The 15,021-nt window shown below is 38.7% G+C and overlaps 1 protein-coding gene and 1 non-coding gene across 2 annotated transcripts; both read right to left on the minus strand.

Moving 5' to 3' along the window:
- Positions 1 to 5,136: 5,136 nt before the first annotated feature.
- Positions 5,137 to 5,208, minus strand: TRNAP-AGG. Its single transcript has one exon. It is a non-coding gene; the product is annotated as a tRNA-Pro (tRNA).
- Positions 5,209 to 6,770: 1,562 nt separating this feature from the next.
- On the minus strand, positions 6,771 to 7,451 carry LOC121054725 (nuclear speckle RNA-binding protein B-like). Its single transcript, XM_040525181.1, has one exon. It carries the CDS (start codon positions 7,449 to 7,451, stop codon positions 6,771 to 6,773), a length of 681 nt encoding a protein of 226 aa, XP_040381115.1.
- Between the last annotated feature and the right edge of the window lie 7,570 nt (positions 7,452 to 15,021).

Genomic DNA, 15,021 nt, shown 5'->3' on the forward strand with positions numbered 1-15,021 from the left:
CCCTTACAAAACACTACAGCTGCCACCACTGAAACGTGAGCACTTGCCTAATTCAAAGCCACCGGAGAAGGTTTCTGTGCAAGAGGCAAGATAGGATACTATATCGTGGTAGTACCAAAAAAGAAAGAGGTCAGTGTTTGTCTTCCACACATATTTTCTGTCCTAGTGCCAAAAAAGAAGCACAACCTCCATTCTAAAATAAATGAATTTTTAAGTTTTGAAATAGAATTTTTGGCTCTTCGTCTTATTTAAATAAAATTTATGATTAATATTTTTATTGATACTGCATGATAAGAGCCTATTCGTTTTAAAGGAAAACCATAGGAAATATCTATTCCTTTGAAATAAACACTGTTCATACATTCGTTTCGCAGGATTCAAAGAAAAAGTTTCCATAGGAATCCTATACAAACCCTCTAAAATGTACTAATTTCATAGGAATAAAAACATCCACTCCATCCTCTTTATTTAGCTTATTGAAGGAAAAATTCATATGTTTCAATTCTCTATTTTACATGTACATTCCTACGATATTCTATGTTTTTTCTATTCCTATGTTTTGAAAATCCTGTGAACCGAATAAACCCTAAAACATAAATAGTACTTTACGTGCGACTATTATTTTTTTAATTTTTAATAAAATTTTTAAATAAGAAGGATGGTTAAAGTACAAAACCCATAAATCTTCTTTTTCTGGAAAGAGTAGTAGATCATAATCTAATCTCTCTCATCTCAATGGTGAAATCTATAAAACTTATAGTTTTGATATACCACGTGAGGTTAGCTGCCACGTGCAGGTTCTGTACTGTAGAAGCTACAGTTCTTTTAGTATCTCAGGCATCAGATCATGCTGCGTACATCTTGCCCGTTGGTCCAGTCTCTCTGTCTTGCGCGTGATTCCATTCCCCGTTTCCATCGAGCCACCTAGCGAGGCAGCGAGTATACTAAATGTCTCTTGACATACACGTACAAAATAGTAAAAAGTGAAATATTAATGGAATATATTTTATTTTAATTTTGAGGGTTTTAAAAGTGTACGATGGGGTTTTTTACACTTCCATCTTTTCGCATATGCTTATACTTATGAGCTAAAATTTAAATTTTTTATTTTAAATTTAGAGTTGATTTTGATATTTTTTTGCCAAAGTTTATTTTTCAGTCTTGGTTTTTAGACTGCTAAAAATATGTATATAAAATTTTATTCATAAATTAGTTTTCATTTGTAAATATATCATTTGTTTTTTCCATTAAACACTCAACCAATTACTCCTTTAATTATCGTCGTAAATCATTTACATTCAGCTATCTTAAATCTGCTAATCACGGTGTTCTATGCCTAGTATTTTCTATGGTTCTTCCCTTCAAAAGTTGCAAAACTAATACATTTCCATTAATGGATAGGACGTGACCAATTTACAGTAATTAGTCTTAATTAGTTAACCTTCCAACAAAATACCAAAAAGCTTTCCCTTCACGGTCACGAACTTTACTGCGTCCAAAATTATTTTTTTAATTTTAAATCAATTAGAGTCTGTGGTCATATCTAATTCATGCGTAAGTTGCATCTATATGTTACATCCTGAATTGAGCAAAATTGTCACCTATCATTCTACGCTCAGATTTATTATATCCATCAAATTATTTAAATTTATTCTTGATCTTAACTCCTCGAGCATCATAGTTACTTGGTCACTTTTGTTTTTTTACAAAGTTACTTCTTTTAATATGGCCCTACCTCCGTTTCATAATTTAAGATGTTGACTTTTTTCCAACGTTTGAACATTCGTCTTTGTAGGATACCTATACCGGAGGTATCTGTAGACTACACGAATACGTACGGTCAATGGGGTACCAAATAGGAAGGAGATTATATATGTATGGTATCGGCTAGGAGTTTGGTATGTACCGGATTGCATGTCATGTACTCCAGACCTGAGCTGTAACCGAATTAGGATGGATCTTAATCATGTTAGATTAGGACTCTATCATATTTGTAGCCACTCCCCCACTATATAAGAGGGTACGGGGCGCCCCTTAAGGGCATAGAGAATCATCTACGCAATACGATCGCCAAGTAGGAGTAATGTATTATCTCGTCACGTCGAGAACTTGAATCTGGGTAAATTGTCTCCCTCTTTATCTTAACCATCGTTTATTTGACTGGCGTTTTCTAACAGGCATATTAAATTTCCTATGGTTATTTGCTTCAAAAGTTGCAAAACTAGTACAATTCTATTCATGGACAGGCAAGTTGGGTTGAGGGTTTTGAGGGGATGGAGCTCTCTGGTGCCGTCACGCTGTGAATTTAGAAAGCGTGGCCTGTACCTTTTGCCAATTGATGCTGTCCATTAGCTTTACCCACAGAAAACTGGATATTTATCGTTGAAAAAGACTGAAACTAATTCAAAGCTTGGTTTTGAAGCCCGTATTTTTCAATATTCGTAATTGGTGGATTAAACTGAATCACATTAAATGTGGCTTGAACTAAAGATCGGGATATTTTCTATTATTAAAAAAATACGATGATAGCATTTAAATATAATCATGTTAGTCCAATCAACGAAATGGATGTATCAAAGCGCTTCACAGATGCAATATTTGTGCCGCGGCAGGCGTGCACATTCCACCTTATGGTTAGTCACTTAGTCTAAAGAAGAAATCTCTGTAACTGCTTGCATTTGAAAATGGTACCAAGGACCTAACAGTCGAATTCAATTTGATTTACTTATTAGCTGTACATGGTATACCACCATGCAGTTTAAATCCTCTCCGGACAGAAAAAAAAAAAGCTTCCAGATTAAACTTTAAACAAGTACCCTTTTACCATAACTTACAAGGGTTTAGTGTATTTTTAGAAGTTTTCTTTTGGAGGAATAACGAGGGTATTTTGCCCTCTCAACCATCTCATTTGTCGATGTTACGGCCGCGTTCTTTCACCCCCTCTAACTTATCGTCCTCATTTCCACCCGCATGTTTTCCGAACCACTAAACGGTGTATTTTAAATTTTTTTTATAAGAAAGTTGTATTAAAAAATTATATTAATCTATTTTATATTTTTTAATAATTAATAATTAATTAATTATGTACTAATCTATTGCTATGTTTTTATGTTTTTCGTGTCAAGGTAATTAACTTACCCTCACCCAGCCAAACGCAGCCCTAGAATGTGTTCGAAATGGATGATTTTTAGTGGAATTACTGATTCTGATGGAAAAGCCTGTAAAATCCATTCGTCCTTTAGTGGATTATCTCTGTGAACTCCATGCCTGTTTAATAAAATTCTGATTTTTTTAAGAAACGCCATCTTTTTATATGTATATAGGCCGCGTTCGTTCAACCCTCCAAGTTAAGTAACACTCTCGTTTTTCGCGTGCACACTTTTCAAACTGTTAAACAGTGTATTTTTTAAAAAATTCTATATAAAAATTGTTTAAAAAATTATATTAATATATTTTATATTTTTTTAATAATTAATAATTAATTAATTATGTACTAATTTATTATTATGTTTTTCGTAAGGTAACTTATCCATATCTCTACCTAACACGGCAATAGGAGACACGGTTGTTCAGTTCTTTCTGCTGGGACGGCAGTTGCGTGCAAACGCTTTCTTCTGAAGATGATTGCGACACCAAATTGTTTTTGCCCAATCTTGTGACGGTGATATCGACCTTAATACACAGAAATTTAAAGGTTGGTGACCGGTCGACCACTCGACCATATCCACGGTGCAGAGAGAAACCGCTTTTAATTCCGCAATCATAATCTTGATAGCAACCCAGCACTGTGGATCAAGATTCTTATTGTGCTGTCTCTCGTAACAGTGGGATCCACGTATAAAAATCAGCTATAAACATATTTTAAAGAGATAAGAAAGGAGAGGAGTGAGGCGGGCTACTTATTTGTAGTCAGCTGTACACGGACTCCAAAACAAAATATGTGTATGACATATGAGACCATGTATTGATGTTCTGTAGGTAACTATGAATTAACTATTAGATTGACTATAAATGAATTGGAGCTAATAGTTGGCTATACTATTGAACTTGCTCTAAACCACAGTTGCTTTCTTTAAAAAAAGAAAGCTTGATTATCTTTTTCCTTTTTGGAGGAACTCAACCTTGAGTTTTATTTATGTGTAAACTATAGAGTTATAGAGAAGTAACTTTAGGTGTTACCTAAGCCTGTTGCAGAATATAAATTGAGGCCCTGTAGTTAGAAAATTCTAAGGATATAAGGGTAAATTTTACCTCGAGGTACTGTATATATTTAGTAAAGTTGCACAATAGACCAGGCTCAACTCACCTTTTCGTCTAACATCAAGAATAATTGCATTTTAATGCAGTGATTAATATTTTGGTTAAATGGCATTCTTTTATCCTGCTTAAAATAGCATATTTATGGGTTCGTGGATCAGCTCACACACCCATCTTTTTGCTTCTGTTTATGCATATGCTAAAATTTAAATTTTTAACCATAACTTTGAAGTTGATTTTAGAGGTTTTTTCACCGATATTTATTTTCTAGCATTGACTTTTAAATCAATAAGAAATTTTTTTTTTGAATGTACCGTTTTGCCAATTACACACACGTGAACCCTGATTAGGAGCTGGGAGAGGTGGTTCTTTACATGTGCAAATTAACCATTTGACCTTTGAGTAGAATGGAACAAAAGACCCAACATGCGAGTTTTCACGACATGGGCTTGGGAGGGCGAGATTTTATATGGGTGAACTTGTATGGGCCTGACATCATGGCCCATATGCTGGATTGGGGTAAACGGGCCTTTTGCTGGGCTTGCTTGCACTTCTTTACTCCGTCGAGCTTTTGTCAGAAATTAAACTGCACGGTGAAAATGCAGAAATTGTCAGGATTTAGAAACGTTATAGCTGGTCGGATTTAACCGCGTAATTTCTTTTTTTTTTAAATCCAAAATTTTCGGACTGGATGGATGTACAGCACGCTGTTAATCTGCAAATTAAAGATTGAATAAAAGAAACAGAGATGTATGTGTCCTTAAAACAATCAGAAGCAATCGAATATATTTGAGATGTTCTGTACAATCAGAATCAGGGCGAGAAAATACTAGTATATGCTTAGTGAAATCACGGAAAAAAGGGCCAAAAAAATTTAACGGGGCATTCCGAGAATTGAACTCGGGACCTCTCGCACCCTAAGCGAGAATCATACCACTAGACCAAATGCCCTTTTGGCTTTCAAAATTTTATTGTATTTTGTAATACATTGTCGGATAGAAGTTTCAGTTCATAATGAGAACTGAGTGCAGGGTTAAAATCATTATTATATCAGATTAGCTAATGGAAACGATTTAAAGAAACAAAAAAAAGGAATGAGTTCTACATATGCTGGTGAAAACTATTTAAGAATGTTGATTTTGCTTCGATCGATAATACCAATAAATTTCCAGCATTCTCAACATACTAACGGTATCAATAAATGAGGCTTTTTAATAAGTCAATTAGAGATTCATGACTTGACTGGATTAGGTGAGACCAAAAACATGTAGGAATTCTATTTGGAGTTAATGTTGGCCTGTCACCCTCTCTCTCTTCGAAAACAATCAATTTGACTTTGAGATTGTGCAGAAAAATACTATACGGAGTAGACCCTCATTCATATGTATAGTCCTCTTTTGCTACATATACACTGATTGTGATTTTTGTTTAATGAAAAGCACGCACGACTATTATCAGAAAAATGCACACAACTACGTTCAATTTAGAGTTCCATTATTTTGCCCTAATCTATGGATCCAATTGCAATAAATTAACTACTACAACTGGCTCCAGATGTCAGCTTGGCATGAAGCTAATTGGAGAATCTATTTATGCATCTCTGTCAATGTTGATCAAGGGATATATATCATATCGATCGATCACCTGTGAATCAATTAAAATGATTTGGTTTTCTAATTAATTAATTTGCTCGAGCCAATTAACACAAGTCGTTGTTTCCATGTCCAGGACAGAACGTTAAAACCGATCGATCGAGCATGGAAAAGAAAATTCACTTATATAGATAGCTGGGGATGAACAACTTGTGTACAACTATGTATAATATTGTGTCAAGCGCCTAATTAATTAATTCACCAGCTGCGCGAAGCAAATCACTGTCGATTGATCTACTTGCACGACACTACAACGAACTAAAAAAATCAGTTAGCTCATCATAATTAAGTGTACCAAGAGTTACTTACAGTGCCGTGCAAGAAGTATTATACTGCACAAAATAATTTTAAAAACGCATGGATAATATATCCGATATGATCGTGATATATATGATCGCTGTAACAAAAAAAAATGGTTGCACGCGGATTAACCAAGAGCAAGAAATCACAGAAATAAATTAAATAAAAGTAATATCAATGTAATATCAGATGAACAAATTCAATAGAACACAACTCAATCGATCGATCTCTTAATTCACTTTGCTGCAGCCATGGCCGATGCATGCACATAGCATCAATCCTTAATTTTTGCAGAGCCATGCGAGCTAGCAAAGGGAATTAATTTGTAAAGCACCTAAATTATCTACAGTTTTGATGAGCTAATTAATATACAAGCCTATACATATGCAAACCAAGTTGATTTTAAGCTCATTTCGAATCTTTTTTTGATTCGATTATTACGCCGTGCAAGCTGCAAGGTCGCGAGGAAGAAACCCTAATGGCGACCATGCATGCATGGCGCGGTTGTGTCGTCGCCGTCATCGTCGTCGTTGCTGATCGATCCGGCGAGACGTGTGTGTATCATTGGTGGTGCTGCGACGGCAACGGCCCGAAGATGTCGAGGAAGGCGGACGGCGAGCCGAGCGCCGCCGGCGCGCCGAAGAAGTGGTCGCCGACGTGGTGGAGCCAGCTGCCCGGGGACACGAGAGGCGCCGCCTCGCCCTTGAGCGCCGCGCCGCGGAGCGGGCTGAGGTCATGGAACAAGAACCCCGACGGCGACGGCCCGGCCGCCGACGAGGAGGAGGGAGGGGCAAACTGCTGCTGCTGCTGCTGCTGCTGCTGCTGCTGCTGCTGCCTCGTGGCCGTCACCGACACGGACACGGCCGGGCCGGCTGGCCGGTTCAGGGCGCGCGCCTTGACGCGCACCGGCGGCGTCCCGCCGGGTCCCCTGCGCGAGCCGCCGGCCTGATCCCTCGGTGACGACGACGACGACGTCGGAGACGACACCGCCCTCTTCCTGTCCCCGCCGCCGCCCACGCCCGCCGCCGCCGCCGCCTCCGGCCCGGTGAGCCGCTGCACCAGCGACATGAACTCGTGGGCCTCGACGTGGATGATCTTGGGCGACACCATGTATATAATCACCGGCTTCCGCTGCTGCGCCGCGACAGCCGACTTGCCGATCTTGCGCGACGCGGCGTGCACGCCGAGCGCCCCTGCGCCGGCGCTGCTGCCGTGCCCATCGAAGCTCGCGGCGGCGGCCATGGATCGCGGCGACGTCGGCGGCGAGGTGGATGGAGCGGGTGCAACTCGAGGTGGACAGCAAGAGGCTAAAATGGGTAGAAGAGGTGCAGGTGAGATATATAGATGGAAAGGCAGCTTGGCAGCATTAGGGCGCCATTGGTCAACTCGAGAAATCGAAGGGGACAAGAGTGATACTGCGTGGCACGTGCCTCTTGGTCCATCCAATGTGTCAAATCTCTGTGGTCAAATTTGTGCCTGAGGCTAGCTATGTTCCAAGAGCACATATGCAGCTGCAAAAGTGCAAATGCTTCTCTTCGTGGTCTGAATTGAAGTTTCTACTACTCTAATTATAATGTCCTTGAATTATTCATTAACACCACCCTCTTAATTGGGATAAAGTGCTATAAATTAGATTCTGGTTGTTTTAGCAATCTTTTGACTTAAGTTATATTCATTTTACAAATGAATAATGAAATATGAAAAGTTATTTGTTTTTTATAGATATGTAATGTTATAAACGATAAAATTAACTATTCTAAAATCAAAATCTATATTAGAAATGTTAGACGATAAACTTCTATATAGAAAACTTTTGCAAGAAAACAAACCATTTAGCATCCCGTGCAAAAGTCGAAAAATAATACATGGATAAGCTACAGGGAAGAATGTAGCCTACGACACAACAAAGTTACTAATAAGTTGTAACTAGACTACTAGAGGAAAATAAAGTAATGCTATATCCATATGTACTTTGCATATGGTCCTCTTCTTTTCTCTACGTATGGTGGCGGCTAATCACCAGCTAACAAAAGGTAGCTAAATACAATGCACAAAGAAGCATGTACATGAAAAACACCCAGTACTAGTATTCTAGTAGTGAGTAATCTATTACCAATTTGCAACGATGAGCTCCTACCAAAGACCAACATTATGGTTGGCCACACCGGATCCCGTCATGCGACGTCATGCCGCAACAAACATCTTGACAATGGCACGGCCGGCCTGATGTGGGTGGCCACAGGAGGCAGGTGATGATAAGAGAGATCGACGTGGCACGAAATCGATTGTACCCCGGCCATCCGCAGCGTCCAAAAATATAGTAATTTTTTTAGTGGTTAACCTAGTTTTTAAATATATCCGGCGGTATTTCGGCTAGCTGTAGCTAGGTCGGTTTGAGTTTAACTCTCACTTCTATCTATATATGGTCATTTCTTAATATTTAATTTTTTTTACTTTTAACTTTAAATTGATTAGAGTATTTTTGATTGGCTTTAAATTATTAAAATAATTAAAGTGTAAAAATACACATAAAACCGAGAAAGAAAAGGCAAAATAAGCAGGACCGAAGCGAGAGACGGCCACCGGCCCTCTTGCTGTTTGTTTACACTTGCTGTCCGCCTCGATCGCCCTCGCGCTGCAGGGCCGGCTGGGGCTGCAAAAAGTCAGCTCACACGCGGAAGCCGATCGATCGTTCGACGGACGACCACGACCACGATATGATGAGCACGCGATCGTCGAGCCGACCCGACCCGAGGCCGCGCGCGACCTACGCCGTTCAATTCGTTCGTGCGGTCGCCGAATTGGCCTGGTAAATCATACGCGCGCGCGCGGCAGCGCTCGTATGTGTTGACGAGTCGGTGATTTCACCACGTTTTGGGGGGCACGATACTGAGTGTGGCGCGCGCGCTAGGAGGAGAGTACGTACGTAGTCCGGAACTTAGGAAGCGGCCAAAAAGTGTCCGGTGGTGACGTTTTAGTGCAAAAAGTTCCAGGCGGAGATGGGGGTGCGTGGAAGATGGAAATGGATTTGAATTTTGAAAAATCACCCTACCACCTTCAGCTGCAGTAGTACTGTCGTTAGCAGGGTTCTACTTCGCGCAAACCGCCAAAACCACGGCACCGCGTTCCCCCGGATTCTGCATGGTAACCACAAAAACCGTGGTAAATTTCTAAAAAATTTAAATTTAAACCCGTGCGGTTTTCACAGCTTGCCACACGGTTTGCCGTGGTAACCGCGGTAGCTACTTGCTGGAACAACGCATGAGAACGGCGGTTACCGTGGTTTCCCACGCGGTTTTTGTAACCGAAACCGCGGTTACCGCGAGAAGACTGCAGGTGTAATGTCAAATGAAAAATACTTTAAAGAAATCTAAAAAATGCATGAAAAATAGAAAAATATTTTATGACTATAATTATGACATAGGAAAAATAGGACATGTTACAGGGAAAATAAGAAAATTTGCACGTGATCTTTTCTAAATTCTTGATATTGCAACATACAAACATGCACCGCCATATCACCCTTCACCAAATAATTCACACCAATAACAAGTAACAACAACTTCATTTTGATTGTTACGTCACAACTATACTCACTACCCATTATATGAATAAAACTATTACGTATATACTAACATGTACGTATAATTTTTCTCCATACATATTTTTCATATATCCATCGTTGTATATTTGTATTTCAACATTATGTACCCTAGTGTCTACTGTAAATTAATAATGACTCAACACAAAATATTCTTAACCATCTTCATTATTTGCAATAGGCTATTTTTAATTTTGTTTCCCGAAATTTCTCATTTATAATTTTTAATTACGCCGAAAATATTTTTTTCATGAATTTCTTTGACAAAACTACACTATATATCAACATATACAACATATATGTTTTTCATTAAATTTTCTCAAATTTTTAAATTCTCCTTAAATTTAAACTCCGTTACCGCGGCTTACGAAACCATGCCTCCGTGGAGGGCTCGGTTACCGCGGCGGTAACCATAGTAAGACGAACCCTGGTCTTTAGAGCTGTGGGAGCTTTCACTAAGCTCTCTAAGATATGTTTGTTGTAAGGTTTTGATGGGTTTTTTTAGAGTTGTTTTTTATGGGTGTCTGATTTGTAAATGAAATGGAATGGGTTGAAGCCAAGTAGAGAATATTCTCTTAAATCCAAAAAAAATGATCCGTCAAAAATGATCGGACGGATTTGTCTCATTCAGACGCATAGTTATTTATATTGATCTATTTTTTTGAAGGCAGACATAATTACATTTATTATTTATCTATTATTATTTAAATTGACACAAACAATTCAAATATTACTTATGTTAATATTAATACAATTATGCTGAATTATTTTTTAAATATGAACCAAACAAACTACCATTGTAAAGGTAAACGGTCCAACATAATATGGGAAGGTAAACACATCAAATAATTCTACCTCCATCCCACCATCTAAACATGTCACTTGATCACTCAATCTCATTGTATCCCTCTATAAAAAAATAGGGTTCAAACATGTTTAGGCTCACCTGGTATTGTTTCCTATATCTATTAATCTTCTACTGGCAGGCAGTACGTAGACACTTGCATTGTTCACTAGTATAACATATAACACTATTTTGCGTAGGGTTGGACTAACCGAGCCGGCGGTAGCAATAAAATAACATATACTACATCCTTATATGTGTAAGATGGGTTGAAAACATTCTTTTTCCTAGGGCAAATTGGGCTCTAAAGCTCCTTATATTTAGAGATATAGTAAGTACTCCAAAGGATATACCTTGAGATTATATCTTTTATATCTATGGACTAACCAAAAGGATATTAATTAATTAATTAATTAATTATGTGTAAAAGCTCCAAGAGTACTATATTGGGTTAAGTTAATTTGATGATTGGTACTCACTCTATTTCATAATGTAAAACTTTCTATCTTTCCCTATATTCATATAGATGCTAATAAATCTAGTTATATATATATATATACCCGCCAGTGACGGATCCAAACTACAGGTAGTGGGGTCCTAGGACCCACTCATTTAGTACCTAGTGTATTATTACTAATATGTAATTAAGTAGTTTTTAACACATTAACAGTTCTAATAAATGCCCGAACTTAATTTTTCGTTAGGTCAGCCTCCTGTCCCGCCGACAACGGCCTGACCAAACGACGGCCGAACGGATAGCATCCATCCAGCATTCCGTGTCGTCAAGGGCGGAATCAAGGGGGTAAGACAATTAAGGCTTAAGCCCTACACTTAACTATATGATCACACTTATATCTTATTAATTCATCATGAAAATTTTATAAATAATAAAGGACATGCTAGCTCAGCCCTACACTTTTATTCTTGGTTCCGCCTCTGCGTGTCGTATATGTGCCAAATAGCCCGGGCGGCCGGCAGCAGGCGCGGCGGCGGCGCCCGTTGAATTCCACGGTTTCCGATCGTGGCGAGGAACAGGATCGAGTGGGAGCTAGCCCGCACAATTTTGAGTTTTGACGAGATTTGTGGCCACGTTTTCGGAGCGTGAGCGGCGTCCCGGCCGGCCGCGCGCACTCGGGGTCCGTTTCACGGTGTTCGATTTTTTTTTTTTTTGTCCATTTCCTGGCTCGACCGACGACGTCGTACGTACTGTTTCGATCGGTACGTAGTAACGGGCGACATATCGGACGGTCTACACGTGACTTGTCAAACCAGAGAACCAGCCGTCTGTCCGTCGTAGTCCTCCCGGGCCCATATTGTTTTTGGCTTGTCAGAAAAAAAAAACCAAATATCATATTTACAGAAGAAAAATATAATTTAGTCTGAAAACAAACTATGATAAAAAAATTAAAATCAACTATAAATTAAATATTCAAATTTCAAATTTTTACTTATAAACATAATAAAAAAGAGAAACATGATAAAAACGAAAACATAACGCCGTCGCCCTGCACGCGCGCATGCGAACGAAGGCCAGGTGAGACGCACGCACGCATGGAGAGCGAGTGGGCGAGTTGGAGACGACGACGGCGCAGGTGCACGCGCGTACGCTCGCAGACATGCATGCATGCACTGTGCGCCGCCGCGTCACCCCCCCATTTCGCTGTTTCCCCCATCCGATTAGCCGACGCGCTCGCTCGTCAGCAGCCGCAGCCGCAGCCGCAGAGGCGTGGACAGAGAGTTGGTGGGAAACACGTACCGGGACGCGGTTCCCGCTGCCTGCGCTCGGCCCGGCGAAAAGGCGATCGCGCGCCTCATCAGAGGAGGGCAGCGAGACCGCGCGGCACGAAGTGTGTGTTTTGTTTTTTCGGTTGCAAGTTTTGGCACGTCGCTCGCGCGCGCGCGGGGGCGGGGCAGCGACCGAGCCGCGGCGATGGGAATTGGCGTCCGGTAGCCGTGCATGCCATTGCCGTCAGCCACGAAGAAAGAGATTCAAGTATTAAATCCTAGGTTCTACCTTTGAATTTTGTATGACGATACCTACTCCTTCGGATTTTCAAATATTGTTTCATTAGAATAAAAGTTTTGGTCAAATGTTACAAAAGTATAATCATATGAAAGTACTTTTTGAATACAAATATAATAATATTAGATTTGTGTAAAAAATATATCTTAATCGAATATTTTTAATCAAACTCTTCATAGTTTTATATGGTCCTAATTTTTATCCCACCTGGATTCCTAAAATATCTGGACCAGCCCTGAGCATAGTTACTTCTTCACTTATCTTTCATTTAATTTATCCACGTGCTTTCCTATCTCAACAAATCGTAATATTGTCTATATAATTTTTTACCCGTATCCATGATCCTTTAAAAAGTTTTAAAATAACTATATTTTATGACGAAATGAGCAAGGCATCAGTCGCATAATGCGGGCTATTTAACTGTTTGCCACTGTTAAAATTGGATGATAACAATTTGTCACTCGTTATTTATGACATGTGAACCCTCATATGCCGTAAATCTATTATCATCACTCGTAAGAGTACAAAAAGTTAATTATACTGTATAATGCTTGCTCAATGGAGTACATTGGGTGGTATGGAAGCTGGAAGCTGAGAAAAATAGAGAGTTGGAGGAGTATATGATTTAATTTTGAGCCACACTATCCTGCTCCAATTTTTACTTTTTGCAAAAACATTCTGCTCCAATTCTTGATGATTGGACCATGTGTGTGGGATAGAAAAAAAAAAGGTAAATTCGTGGAAAAGAGTAGTGGCAGTTGAACCACCACTACTGATAGCACTGCAGTTAGTAGTATTCATACGCTTTTTTCGTTTTTTCCAACTTGTATTTTGGAAAACTTTAAGTTTTCTTTTGAAATGGAGAAAAGCATACGTTAAAGTTAATGATTTGAGAGGCAGCGAGGGTTGATGGAGGGGTGATAACTAATAAGAGAAGCCCGCCATTCCCTCCATCCTTGGGTAAATTGACTCGCAGCATCCCAGAGAAAAAGTGGTGAGGAAATGACAAAACAAAAGTATCTCTTACTAAAAAGAAATTAGTATAGACCGAAAGATATGTAAGAGGTACTAAAGGATAGAACTTTTTATCTAAGAGTGGGGTATATATAAGGGAGTAAAAATAAACTTGCATTGAAACAAAATTTTAAACTATAGAAATTAATTTATTTTAGAACAAAGGAAGCATTTTTAAGGGTGAAGACAAACTATAGTGCAAACATGAGGAGGTGAGAAGGACGCCGCTGCCGTTGGCAAGGCATGCCTATGGCCTTACGGGGGGCAACCATAATGTGCTTGAAAAGCAGTCCATAGGAAATAAAAAAATTCATTCAGCTACCTTTATACATTGTGCAATTAGTCTATGCTAAGCAAATAGCAAAAGTTTTCCATAGCATTATGGATAGAAAGAAGACAATAAAAAATCTTAGTTGTACAGTGGTAATGTTCATAACAACTATTAAACAAAAGAACTTAAAAGAACTTGTAACCGTTACCTAAGTAGTCATTGGCTTTTTAAACATTTTTTTGTCTTTAGTAGGACCCACCTTAATGCACACATTGTGGTGGTTTTCAAAACTATGGACTCTTATATATGGGTCCCATATCAAATACATTGGTATTGCCCTAAGGGAAGAACATGGAACAAAACTACTACAGTTAAAACAAGCAAATAAGAGCTTAGTATTTTGTCCGTCTCAAAATTTAGCTACTTTTGTAGTTTAAATTTATCGTAAAATGCAACTACTTATGATCATCTACCTCCTCATCTCAACTAATACAAAAATTTTCTATTTAATTTTTCACCTAATTTCTTATCTTAACCAATTACAACTACTGCTCATCTCAATTTTAATCTCTCCAATAAAGCATCCAAGTAGTTATATAAAGCGTATAAATATTTATATTTTCAGACTGAGTATGTTCTAAATTTGACCAATGAAATTCTGAAACCGCCTAGAACAAAACTGCTTATGTTCTCTCTCCTAACCAGTTTTTTTTATATAAATCCTATTCACCCTTTATTTTTTGATATGTGTTTGATCATTTGTCTCATTGATGTGTTTGACATATGTTTGCAAATATGCGATCAAAATAAATGATAGTTATGTAAGTTTTTTTTAATAAGATGGAAAATTATAGTATTGGCTATAGTACCTCGTACCTCGTTCAACACACTATTCAAATGGACAACGGCACAACTATTTCACACTAATCCTTTCATTTTTGCTTATAAACCAAAATTCCAAATTTTCAATCTTAAATTTAGAGTTGGTTTTGAGGTTTTTGCGTCATGGTTTACTTTTCATCCATGGCTTTTATATTGCTAAGAACACATAAAAATTTT

This window comes from Oryza brachyantha, chromosome 6 (genome assembly GCF_000231095.2).
Source record: "Oryza brachyantha chromosome 6, ObraRS2, whole genome shotgun sequence".
NCBI classification, from domain to species: Eukaryota; Viridiplantae; Streptophyta; class Magnoliopsida; order Poales; family Poaceae; genus Oryza; species Oryza brachyantha.